Here is a 15,127-nt window from a genome sequence, read left to right as displayed (position 1 = left end):
AAAAGAACTCTCACTGCTTAATGCCCTTGAGTGGTGAGTATACGAGGGTCTAAATTTGAAGCCCTTACCGGTATATAGCGACGTCTCTATATGAGTGAAAAATTCTTGAATGGGACGTAAACCAACATACATACAATCAATCAATCAATCAATCAATCCTTTTTTGCATTCTTTACATCTAATGCAGATATCTTACGAGTTTAAATAGTAAAAAGAAGAAAGCGGTTTTTTTTAATTATGATTTACTTGATACAAAATCTGTCAGCAAAAACGTTTTTTTAACACACCACTGTTGGCTAAAGTAATTCGATATACAGTTTCACAATACAATACAATAAAAATTCAAATTGTTGTGAATATCACAATCTAAGTAAATGATTAAGAAAGAAAGGTTAATAGATAGAGATTAAAAAGAACACATACACTTTCCATTATAAAAGATATTAAAATTTTGAGGGATCGTTCTTTTTCAGTTTGAAAGTAAATGAATTTTCAGTGTTAGAAAAGTGAATAAAAATGCTGCGACTTTGTATTTGTAAAAAGTTAAATATTTCATTTGTTTAAAATATATTGTTATAAAGAAAAAATAAAGCTCGGTTAGATAAATGAAAGGAATGTGATGTGGAAACTTTGCGTAACTTTAATTCTTTTTTCTTTCTTTCATGCATTTTTTTTTGTCTTCTGCAAAATTATGAAAAGATGTACATTATAATCTGATTTCAACTTGATTTGTCAATTATTGTATCAAATTAGATCCCTGGTCATATATACATAGGCATAAGATATTCTTAGTATATATACATGATATGTGTCAGTATACAGATGATGCATACATGTATCTTGAGTTAGTAACTTTCTTGCAGAATTGTAAAGTTGTTGGGAGTGTTGACCGGAAACAAATTCAGCACTCGACCGTCTGTGGTTTGTTGGCGTAATCTTGCGTACAAAGCTCTACAGAACCACATCACAATGGCACTGAAAAGTATGCCAATACCGGCAAGGATAAGGGAGTAAGGGAAATCCACTTCCATTGAAATACTTTCAGAATCCAAGACTGATTCAACGGCATCTAAAGCGTTGCTTGCTCTTATGTTCGCTATTGTCATTCGGAGAACCAGAATTGACTCAACAAGAGCTTCAAAAAAGATAATCAAAAAACTTAATATAAAAACAACTTCAATAAAGCACGGGTACTTGCTTTTCCAAAATATATTCATGTATTACTATGGAAAATTGTGAATGGTTCCTAGCTAAGCTGTGACATAAAGCCTTTTAATTTGGCCTAATAATGGCGAATCTTCAACCAATTTCACTTCTAGTATTATCCATTCAATATCGAATGCTGAATGACTGATATCTATGCTATTAAAATCTATTCAGTACATTAACATGTCCGTTAATAATTAAACATAATTAAGAAGCAACCACTAAATTCACCATTCTGGGACAAATTAAGCAGTTCATTTTTATTATGCTTTAAATTCAATAGTCTTACCGGCCAAAACCACAATGATCCCCCCGGTTAAAACTCTGGAGGAATTTCCAAAGTTTAAGAGCAGGAAAAAGAAGCCAACCACGCAAAGACCCAAGGCAGAAATGCTCTCAATCTTAATTTCCATCAGTTCAGCTAAAAAAACCAATAAAATAAAGTAGTCACCCTTACTAAAAAGATCCTTTTGAAAACATTAGCAAAACAGACGTTTGATATATTCGAGTGAAATAAATTACTGCATATTTGGTGGAATGAAAGATTCTTGTTTTGAGGGGAAAAAAAATACCACCATTACATGATTATCTAGTCAGTATTTAGACAAAGAATATTCAATAGCGAAAGTAATTTTAACTTTCCAGTTTCAAATTAAATGAATTGCTGACTTACGTAGACTATTTGCCGTGTTTCTTGATTTCTTGGGGAGTTTGTCATAGTCCACTTGAACACAACTTTGAGACTCACACACAGTGACGTAAAAGATACTCATCTCTATAGAATCGGTAGTCTGAAAAGAGTTCGTAAATTATTTTGCAAACTATACATGTTTTTCCAAAAAAAAAAAACTATTTTCTTTTATATGAGAAAAAGTCATATCGTTAAAAAAATTGTAATTAATGGAAAATACTGAAGCAGGAAGTGTTGGATTGAAATGCTCGATTCTCTCTCTCTCTCCCTTTTTTTTTTTTTTTTTTTTTTTTTTTTTTTTTTTTACAAGTATTAATTACTAGGTAGCAACAATGAAAGAATAATTCCTTAAGTTTTTAAGAAACAGAGCGATTGTAGAGAAAATATAAAGCAGTTATTCAAGCACATAATCTAGAATTACAACATCAGATTAAATTATGTAAAGCATCTGACATTGCAAGAAGAACAGCTCTAACTTCTTCGTTCAATTCCCATTCCTGTAATCTGTTCATTTCTTATGATGGTGTTATTTTTTATCATGTCCTAATTCTTCATTTTCAATATTCATTTGTTAGTCAAGCTTGTTTTTTGCCAAACCTCCACCTAAAACCATTTTTGTCGAATTTTCTTGAATTTATCTGAGAAATTAGTCGTGCGATCTGAAACAATCTTTATTGTTAGTAAGCAAAAGATAGATATTAATTGCAATATAGATTCCGATCACTTAACAAACAGTATTGGCAATTTTTATGCCGCACATATGAATTTTTGCTTAAACTGTACTTGTTAATTGTGTGTACATGTTTAAAATGATTATGTAATCCTTGTCATTTTGTATTATACATGTAAGTACGAGGGTGGGACAACACAACATTGAATCGTTAACTGCTGCTCGGTGACGTTCTACGAGTCATCTTTTTTTTTTTTTTTTTTTTTTTTTTTTTTTTTTTTTTTTTTGCCTTTTTCAATGAGGATTGCAATTGATTTCTTTTCAAAGAAGCAAAATGTTAAGTCATAATTTGGAATGTGAACTGATGTAACAGTTCTTAATTTGAACGTCTAGAATTTTTCTGTTTTTGCGCCATTGTACGGAAAATATGACTACAGACATTATTTAGTGTATTGATTGTAAATTACGAGATTTTGACCCGCGCCGCGATCCGTTTTTCGCATCTTTAACTTTAGATAAATCTGAAATAAATCAAGATATCTTAAAATTTATTTATGCACTTCATTTGAACTTTTTGTTGAAACATTTCTACCAAATTTGGACATAAATTGACGTTAAGTAAAAAAAAAAAAGAGTTAGGAAAGTAGTCCGCGAACTTACAAAACAACATTATCATTTATTAGATTAAATAAATGAGTTGTCAATCAAAAATATGTACTGAGGACGGAAGAAGTCACATACATGTATACCGTATCAACATGTCATAATAAGCATTCAAAAGTTTTGTTAATGAATAAAAGTCTTTGCTGATGAGGTTTACCTTTTCAGTGTGAACCAAAGGGTTACTGTTCAACAGAGAGTGTCCATATGCGTTATACTATAAAAAAGAAAGGCATGTTAATTCCTATTCGTTGGATAGAACTTTGTTATATATATAAATATATATGTAAGACTCCAAAGTCCGATGGTGACGCCGAAGTCCGATGGTCTCGCCAAAGTCCGATGGTCTGCGCCAAACCCCGATGGTTTGATGTCAGTACGGACGCCAAAGTTCGATGGTCAAGCCAAAGTCCAATGGCTCGTTTCCTATGAGACGCACTGCGCTAAAGTGCGATGGTCTGACACGCCAAAGTCCGATGGTGCGGAGAAACAATCAACGTTTATGATGTCACAATATTCCGACGTCAATCCTTGACGCCGTTGTCCTACAATCAAAACTTTTGAATCAAAAGCCATCAATTCAGTATTAGAATTTTACTGATTATGCTTATTGATTGCACTCATCAGAGATATTAGGGTTAATTCTCGCACACTACTTGACTGATCAGGGTTAGTCCTTGCACATTATAGGAATTATTGGATAGCTACGCACCAACCCAAGAGACTTAGGGTTAGTCCTCGCACTCTATTCGACTGTTTATGGTTAGTCTCGCATCCACCAAAGATATCTAGGTTATAGTCGTTACACACTTTTCGAGCGATTAGGGTTATTTCGCACCTATCCAAGAGATTAGGGTTAGCTTTCGCATAATGATATTTATTTATACTTATTTAAGATCTTGGCATGGTGCGGCATCGCAATTCGGTGCAGTAGTACTATGACGTAACAAACGTTAATTATTTTGGCACCATCGGACTTTGTTGTGTCAAACCATCAGGGTTTGGCGCAGACCATCGGACTTTGGAGTCCCATCGCACTTTGGAGTCCTCTCTCTCTCTCTCTCTCTCTCTCTCTCTCTCTCTATATATATATATATATATATATATATATATATATATAGTAAAAAAATTGTGATACTCTTTGACGAAACATCATAATGGTCACATTCTTCTGAGTCATGTTTCGTAACCTATAACTTCATGAGTAAATTGCAAGTGACATACATGTAAGCTTCTAGCAGTTCAATACAATATCTATCTTACCTTGTGAACTGACGGTGCTTTTGTACTTTCCCATTTTAAAATAAACCATCCGGGTGTAACCATGGCCGTAAGCCAAAGGCAAAACGTAGCACATACCGACACCAAAGCTAAGACTGCTGGTCTTTTCTCATGCATCCCGACAAACTGAAATTGAATATGATTGCGAACATCATGCGATTAGAAGAACAAATAACTTTACAGCTAAAGGGTCTGTAATTTATGTACTTTATGTAGCAACCGCTAATGATAAAACGCCGCATAATGATAGAAATATCATTAAACGTTGCAACTGCAACGCTTACTGCCATAAATTATTGCATTAATAGTTGACATTCTCAACCGCTAATTCTAAATCGCCGCTTAATGAGAGAATAATATCATTAAGCGGTTGATAATGTCAAGTATTAATGCAATAATTTATAACATTAAGCGTTGCATTGCAACGGTTAATGATATTTCTATCATAAAGCGGCGTTTTATCATTAGCGGTTGCTACAACGCTAAGTTTACTTTTAATGATATTTCTATCATAAAGCGGTGTTTTATCATTAGCGGTTGCTACAACGCTAAGTTTACTTTTCTTTACTTTGTTAATGTTGACCTCTCGTTCAAACATTGTTTAGGCTTAAAATATTTGACACACTAAATCGTACAACTAAAAATCAACTTTAAAAAGCAATTAACGGTTACATAAGAAATATTAGACAAATGTCTTATTTTATATCTTTTAGCAAAACATTTATAAATAATAATAGTATCGTTTAAAGAAGAGTGATAATTATATTAATATAGCATTTCCTGACCAGTATCATAATGGAATATATACATTGTACGTACCTAAGAAAGAATATCACGTAAATAAACCCGGACGTTATGCTGCAGGTTGATCATTAAAACCCGACGCCAAATAAGTCTGGAACAGGCACAGTTTACCAGGGTCTCTATATCAAAATAATCATGCACACCTTTGATTTTAGAGATAGCTGGATTTTACGTCAGGAAAAACTCCCTTAATTTAAATATCTAGTGCAGATTCTTGTGTATTTGATGTTTCTTTAAAAGCATGAATTGTACTTTTAGAGAATATTCAGAAATAAAGTTCAGTATGGTTAACCAGGCAGAAAAAAGAAGACACCTTTCATTTTTCCAAATAAATGCATATGATGCAATGCATAAAATGAATTTTTATAAATGTTGAAACATTAATGTTCATTTCTTTTAAAGAATGAAAGTGCCATTAAAGGTGCCGCGTTTTACTCGTTACAATACCTGAATGCAAATAGAAACAAAAAAAATTGTTTGGAATAATTTCCAGAAAAAGAAGTCCATATTATTAAATAAATGAGGCTACAAATAATAAAAAAAAAAATTGAAGATATTGAATAGTGATCGAACTAAAATCTATAAACAATACAAATTTGTGAACAGGCCAGGGCATAAAACAAGGAGAGCTAGTAATTCCAAAGAAGAGATCAAATGCCTAGGAGGAGTAAGCATCTCCTGTTTTCCGGACACAACCGCCATGAGCCCTATATATTGATTAGAAATAGAACCCAATGATAGGTTATATTTTTAACAAGGTCATTATAATGACCATAGAATGTACGAAATGCTAACTTTAAACGAAGTTATTTAATCCCTATAACATCATCTTTTTCTGTCAGTAGCCTGCTTCGTTTTAAAAATTGATAGTATTCAGAGGATGCTCTCTTGTATCGAATAAGCTGAGAGACGTAAACAGCATATGCAGATGATAGCGGAATATTACTACATAAACAAGGAAAATTGACGATGGAAGGGTGGGTCATCTCGTTTGTCATAAACTTTAGTTGTTAGTTGGCCCTTATCATCCATATAATTAAATATGAAACATATGTAGTGTCTTTCATTTCAATTTCACTGGGATAAGGCAAGTCGACATATGAATGGAAATAACTTTTGTTAATTGATAAAACGTCGTCGATTTATCTGAATGTCAAGTTGGTGACAGCAAGTGTTTTCGTCTTCTCATGTAAAAAGTTTTTGAATAATATCTGCTGCATAGTAATAGAAGTCGACTAATGAAGGAGCACAGTTAGTATCCATTGAGGTTCCAAAAGCTTGTTGGAAGATAACATTTATAACTTTTCAAGGTTGTAAACTTAAGTATTTTGATAAATATACTTTTCTGATTTCACAGTTTCCAGTTTTATAATTTAGAAAAAAAAAACCTTTTTTGTTCGTTTAAGTTTTAATGTTAGATGGGACATGTATCCCTTGAGATTAAAGTTTTAGAAATGCAGATTTACATGGAATAACCAAATTAAATCAATATTAACATGGGTTTAAAATTGCAGTAACATTCTTAAAATATTTATTAAACCTCTACTAAATTTTCCCTATATTAGATTTGATCGTTAGATATTAATAATAATTCCCTAGAAATTGCTGTCAACTCACTTATCCCCGTTTTGTCGTGCGTTAGTCAAGTGAACTAATCCATGGCCATTTCCCTAGAAAACGCTGTGAATAGAATAATCTCTGTTTTGCTGTACATTACACAAGTGAGCTTATCCCTTCTTCGAGAGCTAAAAAATGCATCATTGAGGAATTTGGCAATATTCCAGTTCCCCGAGGTCTTGGCTATTTCCCGAGGCGAAGCCAAAAAAAAAAAAAACTGGAAAATTGCTTCATATGGCAAACTGGAATTTTGCTAACTCCCTCATTTATATACTTTCATGTATTAAAATGACTTCTAATAAAAGTATAGGTTGCGATTGCATTATTTTATATTAGACATAGGTGTTGGGGGCTATTGAGACATCTAACTTGAATCGAGCTTGGTAAATTTTAAATATTATTTAGTAAAAGATAGTTACTAAAAAGAATTACCAAAAAATCATTTAACTAAGTTTACTGTAAGGTAACTGTAAAACTCATCCTGTTACTTGTATTATCTATGATCGGTATAGAGGTTCACTCAACTGTTCAACCCCAAAAAAAATCATGCTTGACCTATATAACATCTTTCTGGTATCTTTTTTCATAATCAAGTCGATTCTCTCCTTTGTAAGGTTATGATATAGAAATATTAAAATAATTATCAATTTCTTTGAAATATTGGAAACGTATGGAAGTAAGAATGCATAGACACATTCAAAATATCTTTGTCAAATTATTCCAATTACTAGTACAACTATTCATTTATCATGTGTAAAAGAATTGATACGTGGTATTCAAAGTACCGCCATAATAAAAACCAAATTGTTGATTAAGACTTAGCCCTCCGCAGGAAAACTTTATAAAATATATACTTTCAATAAGTTTAAAAGAGAACTTTGCTATCTTGCTGAAACATTAAAAACGCAAACTTTCAAGATGTGAATCGTGAGGGAATATTATTGATTTAAAGTTGTAACACCTCTAGCCGTGGATACCATTAGTCATATATGAGTACTAACAATATATAAACAACAATGACATGATAGGCTTCTCAGACACAAACAACTCCTGTGCCAACCCTAACAGAAAAATACTTTAATTAACTATAGTGTACTATAGTATCAATGTTTTTACTATAGTAAATTAAAGTTTTTACTATAGTAAATCAAAGCATTTTTACTATGGATTTCAGACTATTTTATTTAAAGTTTTCTAATTTATGCATGAACACTTTTTTTATATCAAATGGAAATATTACTCATACATATGTATATTCACAAATCATTTACAAATTTTACATCATTGTTATTGAATTGAAAGCTTTATAATCTTTGATAAATCCTAAAACAAATTCGATTGAAGGAGCTTTATAACCACAAAAATATTGCAAAACATGTGCATTTTTCGGTTAAAAGTGGTCGATTTAATAGCTTTAAACACATCCTGTTTACTTGTTTCATATTTCGTCGATCTAGATATTGTGTTCACCCAACCTATGAGATTGCTTAAAACATCCACCAATGTCATCTTTTTGGCATTTTTATACTTTCGTTGATCCAATCGTATTTCATTAAAAATATTAAAAAAAAAAAAAAAAAAAAAAAAAAAAAAAACTTCTTAGACATACATTGTATTTGAGTCGTACAGAGGAAGATAGAATGTACACACCCATTAGTAGACAAGTCAGTAAAACACTTTTCTTAAAAAAAATATGAAAACAAATTATAATGATTTTTTTAATATATCAATCGAATTTTTTTTTTCTAAAACCATTTCTACAACGTTTAAATCAACGTTTCTTTGAGTTTGGTAAATTGTGAAAAATTAAATATTTTATACATGCTTTTTTCCTGTTGATTCCTCCTATGCGGACGTTATTTATGATGTTCATGATATATGGTCTCCACATGCCCATTTTCATCTACATGTATTTATTCACTGTTTTTATTTCAAATATAAAGAAAGGTTTACTTTTAAGGGTTATGGTATTTGACATCATCTATTGTCTATACCCCAATAAACCTTAACGTGTCGGTTGAGGAGACCTCATTTGCATTGCAAAGATTGGCAAAGAAATGTTAGACAATTTCCTTGCCTTGTTATGTTCTATTTAAAAATTAGCTGGGAGTGCCTATGTTAAAAATCATTCAAAATATGCGTTCATGTCCCTGAAGCTAGAGTTTAGACCTTAGTATGGGATTAAATATCACCTATGAAAAATTTCTTTCTATTTTTGAAAATCATTTTTTTTTATTTGTATTCATTTTCCTTTATCAGGAAATTATTTATGATGAACAGCTGATCATTTGCCAAAATTATGAAATAAATGTTCCCTTGGTCCATGATACAAATCCAAAGATAATGTTAATTTGGTCATAAAATGAGAATTTATTATGCAATTTTCCTTCGAAATTTTCATTTTGCAGGCAAGCTGTATGAAGGAGTGTAGCAAACTATGTCTTTGCCCCTTTACGAGATTGTAAAATTTATGCATCAAGAATATAGGTGCCAGAATGGGATTATGTTGATAATATATTGAAAATATATTTATCATATTTCAATTATTCTTTAAGAATACGATAATGAAAATTATAATACTCACATGATACTCAAGTGACCTCGAGGGAAAATGTACCTCTTGTTTTGCTATCCAGTTTATGTCGTTTAAATTCTGAAGTCTTATCAATGCATGTGTAAATTTAATCCTTTAGAATTTGTTATTTTGTCAATAATTTTATATTTGTTATCTATTCGACTTCATTATGCATGATTAAAAATATGTCAATTTTACATTTAATGTAAATAGAAATTAATCATCATGATACCATCTTTGATAAGTGCATGTATTTTAAATTCAACAAATGAACACACTTTATTTAATTTTACAGATTTATATGCGTTGTGAAGAGATGAATGATATTGCCCCGGGAAGTTTTCCTTTAATAAAACTTTATTTGACGACAAGTACAAACAAAATACCCTTGACTACAAACAAAGAGTAACAAAACGTATAAAAAAAGAACACACACACACACACACAACCTCTATAATATCACTGAAATATTGCTGATTTTGCAAAAACCAATCAATTTAAATCTTCAGATTGATATTATTTTAATTTTCCTTGAAACAAAAATCTCTCTCTCTCTCTCAATCTCTCTCTCTCTCTCTCTCTAGCTAAATTCAGAATAAACCTCCGAAATATGCCTGAAATACTGCCGATTTGGCAAAAAAAAAAAAAAAAAAAAAAAAAAAAATCAACTAAACCTTCAGATTGATATTATTTTAATTTTCTTTGAAAGAAAAAAAAAAAAAAATATAACAAAAAAAAAAAAAAAAAAAAAAAAAAAAAAAAAAAAACAATAAAACTGAAGCTCAAATTTTTTGGAGTCAGCTCCAAAATATGGCTGAAATACTGCTTATTTGACAAAATACAATATAAATCAATTAAATTCAACCTTTACATTAATATTATTATCTAATAAAACAAAAGAGATGCTATCTTATACGCAATTTGATATGATAACAGACTACAAAAAACCCTTTTATGAGACACCCAGATATACAGAAATTGTTACAGATTATATTGCAAAAATTATCATTAATGCTCCTCCTCAAGCTCTTTGAAATTCTTAGGAGATTGTGATGGCAACACTTCCAGAATCTGATCAGCTGGATTTTCTCGAGGGACTTTTGAGTACAAAACTGCACTGAAAGTCATGGACAGGATGCTGAAAATCAGACCAATGCCCGCAAGAATGACCGAATAAGGAGTCTTAAGTCTGATTTTTGTATCGAAATTGTCCAAGTCTTTCTGTGTTGTCCTTAAAGAATGAACTGTTTTTTCAGCTAAAACGTTAGCGACGGTAATTCTGATCACCAGAGTCAATTCAAACAGGGCTATAATAAATAACAAAAAGTGTTTTTAACTAATTAGGCATTTTAAAAAAACTATGTTTATGACAATTATTCTAAATATTGATTCATTGAGTTAAAGATATTGATACATTTTTTTTAAATTTATATATCAAGCAAATCTGTTAACAATGCAGTAAGCGTGGCAGTCATACGCCCATATTGAATGCCAACATACTGATTAATAAGTTCTCTCTCTATATTTATGTTCATATGTGATTTACAATGTATTTGTTTTTAAGTATTACAAAGGCATCTCAAAGCGGGACATCCACTCGAAAAGAGCACATCGATCTGATTGTAAATCATTAGGTCACCTTTTCTCAAACAATTGCTTTTCTATAACCCTTTAACGTCTTTGCAAGGGGAATATAAACTCTTGCCTTACCTGCAATGAACATCATAACTCCAACAGCTTTAACTTTAGAGGAAAACGAAGGATTCAGCAGAAATAAAAGGCAAATAAAGCAGATAACTAGTGCAGTCATACACTCAAACTGAGTCTCCGGGAACGAGGCTGTAATAGAGGTAAAATGGTACAGTGCAATGTAGGATTCGAAAATTCTAAACCCTTTTGCAAAGATCCTATAAATATATGTGAAAACTTTATCATAATTTACAGTGAAGTAAATATCAACACCAAAGATTTTGCATCGTTGCAACCAAAAGGTTTTGTGTCGATTCTATTTCCACAGACCCATGGCTGTCTACTACAAAATGTTCTCGTTCTCGCGAATGAATAACCGAATATTTAGCAAGTGACGTCAGATTTATCGTGACCAACGAAATTTGTGGCACTTTTGGGTATGTTACCATGGCGAGACCCATAATGAAATCATGTTTGCTATGCGTTAAAGATTCATGGATAATAATAACATCCTGAAGAACAGTGTCGAGTTTTAAAATACTTATAAAGCTTAACATTAAAAATGGGGTTCCGAATGCAGACGTTGTGGAAATACGCTGAATAGTGTCACGTGTTTTGACAAGATAAACGAATCGAAGATGATGTAAGGCTCGTGGTTATGATAACATGATTATTATTCAACTGAATGAATGTGGATCATCAATATTTATGAGAACGAGAGAATTTTGTAGTAGACAGTGTGTGGAAATACAATGCATATTGGTCACAAAACCCCGTGGCTTGCAACGATGTAGAGTTTGTATTCTGAAATAACTTGTAAGATTTTCAGAGCAGTATTCTATTTTTAAGTTTTGGATTTTCCCTTGTACTCTCGCCCTACCCAGCTTAAATGTCAATGTGCTTACAGTATGACTTAATGTTCAGTTATCTAGATACCAATACTTTCTCTCTTAACGACAGAGAATAGATAACTATCTTACGATAATGCTCTGTTGTAGTCGTTGAATCCTCTGGTAAATCCGCATAATTGAGATGTTTACACTTGCTGTTGTCACAGACCCGAACGTAAAAGATGCTTAACTCGACAGATATCTGGAAAATATATCTTATTTATAAATGTAAGTCCTTACTGTTTTAATATAATCATTTCTTGTACAAATTGTCTTAATCAAATATTTCAAAAGTTAAGTATGTATGTATATATATATATATATATATATATATATATATATATATATATATATATATATATATATATATATATATATATATATATATATATATATATATATGAACGCTACATAATGGACGAAAAAAACCTATATCTTACCTCTTCCATTTTGGGTGATTTATACTTTACCACTGACAAAATGAACCAGCCTGGTGTTGCTATAGCAGCAAGCCATAATAAAAATGTAATTATTGTATAAATTAATGCTGCCGCCGCTGTAAATTTTCTTTCCATCCTTACAAGTTAATTCTGGATATGAACTTTAGAGCCTAAAAGGAGAAAGGTTTTGAAATAAAGCTTATTTTAGGAATAAACAGCTTTAGCAAAAAAAAAAAAAAGATATATAAATATAAAGATTTTTTTTTACACCGTTGATATTATCCAAGTTACAAAGATTATCGAAGTTACGAAGATTTTTTTTCCAACGAAGACTGGTAAGTACAGCAAAAATAAAATATCAAAACAAAAATCACGAAAATAACTTAATTACAAGTCATAATTTCACAGTTTATTTATTTAATTGTTAATTTACGATTTTTATATTATATATATTAAACGTTGTTTTCAACCTTTAGTATTAGTTTCGTAGTGTGATAAGTTTTCGTAATTTTTACCTTATATATTTGATATGCAGCAAGATCAGCGCTGAACTGTTTATTTTTCCAATGCACAACAATGAAAGACGAAAGGTAAACTTGTCAATTGTAATGTAAGCGTCATGAATTAATTAGTATAATGAAATCATTAATTTACCTTTTGGGAATTCCTTTTTGTTGTTTTTGGTTTTCTTTTTACGTTGATTTAATTGCCCAAGGTCTCGAAAGATAAATTATGCGTTTTTGTTATAAACGCACGATTAGTCTAATTATTGTAGACAATGAATACACTGTAGGACCATGTTGTAACATTTAGAAACTGTACATCCTCAGCTTATTATTTGGAAAACATACATTTTCAAAACTTAAAAAACAAATAAAATAATAAATAACCGATCTAATTCAAAATCGATAGTTTTCATTTGCTAATTTAAAAGTGAAATGAATAATGTTTAGTGTTTCTTTGTAGGAGCACACTTCTGACCCAATATTTCAATCATTTCTATTTCATGGTATGAGGTCAAATAAAAGTGCAACTCGATATTTTTCCATACAACCCTCAAAAGGAGCAGAGCGATTTTTCTGTATTGATAACCAAACATAATTATTTTTTTTTGAAATGGATTTCTTGTCTGCACTTATTAAAGTTAATTATGATAGATCTGCAAAAAAAAAAAAAAAAAAAAAAAAAAAAAAAAAAAAAAAAAAAAAAAAAAATTTGATAAAAATGCATTACTTTTATAATTATGTGGTGTGTTTAGTCAAATTAGTACTGTGAAAACTTTGAAACTACTATTCATTATAGGTTTAATTTTCGTTGTTTTTGTTGTATAAAGAGACCCAAGAATTGATGTTCCCCACGAAATATCAAAAGGACTACATTTTGTAATGACCAATATTTGCTCCAAAAATCAAACTTTGACGGAGAAATATATAAATATATTCTAAAACAGGCGGATAATTGCAGACTTCAAAGCATAAATTTTGTCCATTTTTTCCTCTTTCTGAAAAATAACACAAAAATCTAAATAGTTAGTGACGTCATAGAAACAAAAATTTGCTAATATCCTACTTCGAAACTATAATATTTTTTGTTAATTCAGATTTTCAGACAATATATTCAATTTAGCATATTTGAAGATACTTCCAAAATTTGACCTTAGTACCGGGGGCAAAAATATGTATACTGTATATAGTTCTTTAAATATATAACAACTCAACACTTCTTCAACGACAAAATCAAATCCCAATAAACAACATTAGTTTTGTCAAACGACGAAAATTTGACCCCACAAAAGTGTGATTTTACAGTTGTTGAATGTTCAAATATGATAAATGGTTAATCTGGTTTTCTTTATTTATTTATTTATTTTTTTTTTTTTTTTTTTTTTTTTTTTTTTTTGTTTTTTTTTTGTGAAAAGTAGTTTAAGATATGCGTTCTTCTGCAAGTCCTAAGATATTTAAAAAGAACTACGCACGCTAACTTTCGATTCCCGCCTACATTTTACACCGATTTAATTCAATACCAATGGCAATTGGGCCATAAAATGTTTTTTGAATGCAAAGAAGAGTTCAACAGTAATTGATTAATAATTTTAATACCAGTATCAAATAGTTAATTACTCTTAATTCCAACTCTTTTTAGAAGGGGGGTAGACGATGTTTTCCATTGAAATCAGGCACCAGATTTTAAGAACCAGTCCATATAAAAATCAAACAAAGGGTGATATATGAGGGTTCTCAGATTTTGATGATTTTCCACTCATAGCTTTGTCTTGAACTATGAACAATGTCTGTAAAATGAAAAAATGTTTTGAGTCATGGTTACCATGGAACTTGGTCAAAAAAATTTCCTTAGCAACCATCAAATTTTTCCATGTTTATGAACAAAAAATCACCTATCTTTAAGGCTTAAAATAAAATGTAAATACCATGAGAGTTAATCTCCCTTACTGGTATAGTAAAGATAGGCATTTGAAGTGTTTTAACAATGCATTTAAAAAAAATCAGGTTTTAAGTTAGTTCTTTGCTAGACATTGGAAGATACACATGTTTTGCAATTTGCTGATTCAGCATTTTTCTTAATTTTGGCAATATTCAAGGCCAA

General features: G+C 30.7%; 2 protein-coding genes across 2 annotated transcripts; both read right to left on the bottom strand.

The window, feature by feature from the left end:
• Window positions 1-409: 409 nt before the first annotated feature.
• Window positions 410-5,461, bottom strand: LOC133194786 (uncharacterized). Its single transcript, XM_061330694.1, has 6 exons — window positions 5,328-5,461; window positions 4,491-4,634; window positions 3,388-3,444; window positions 1,880-1,997; window positions 1,496-1,627; window positions 410-1,135 (listed from the first exon to the last, which is right to left on the bottom strand). The coding sequence occupies exons 2-6, from the start codon at window positions 4,623-4,625 to the stop codon at window positions 846-848; spliced, it is 732 nt and encodes a 243-aa protein (XP_061186678.1). The 5' UTR covers window positions 4,626-4,634; window positions 5,328-5,461; the 3' UTR covers window positions 410-845.
• Window positions 5,462-10,291: 4,830 nt separating this feature from the next.
• On the bottom strand, window positions 10,292-13,080 carry LOC133194785 (uncharacterized). Its single transcript, XM_061330692.1, has 5 exons — window positions 13,039-13,080; window positions 12,524-12,693; window positions 12,174-12,285; window positions 11,215-11,343; window positions 10,292-10,811 (listed from the first exon to the last, which is right to left on the bottom strand). Exons 2-5 carry the CDS (start codon window positions 12,656-12,658, stop codon window positions 10,513-10,515), a joined length of 675 nt encoding a protein of 224 aa, XP_061186676.1. The 5' UTR covers window positions 12,659-12,693; window positions 13,039-13,080; the 3' UTR covers window positions 10,292-10,512.
• Between the last annotated feature and the right edge of the window lie 2,047 nt (window positions 13,081-15,127).

This window comes from Saccostrea echinata, unplaced genomic scaffold, assembly GCF_033153115.1.
Source record: "Saccostrea echinata isolate AGI-Se365-2 ecotype Australia unplaced genomic scaffold, CSIRO_AGI_Sech_v1 ptg000029l, whole genome shotgun sequence".
Classification (NCBI taxonomy): Eukaryota; Metazoa; Mollusca; class Bivalvia; order Ostreida; family Ostreidae; genus Saccostrea; species Saccostrea echinata.
This window is presented reverse-complemented; position numbering and strand designations above follow the sequence as displayed.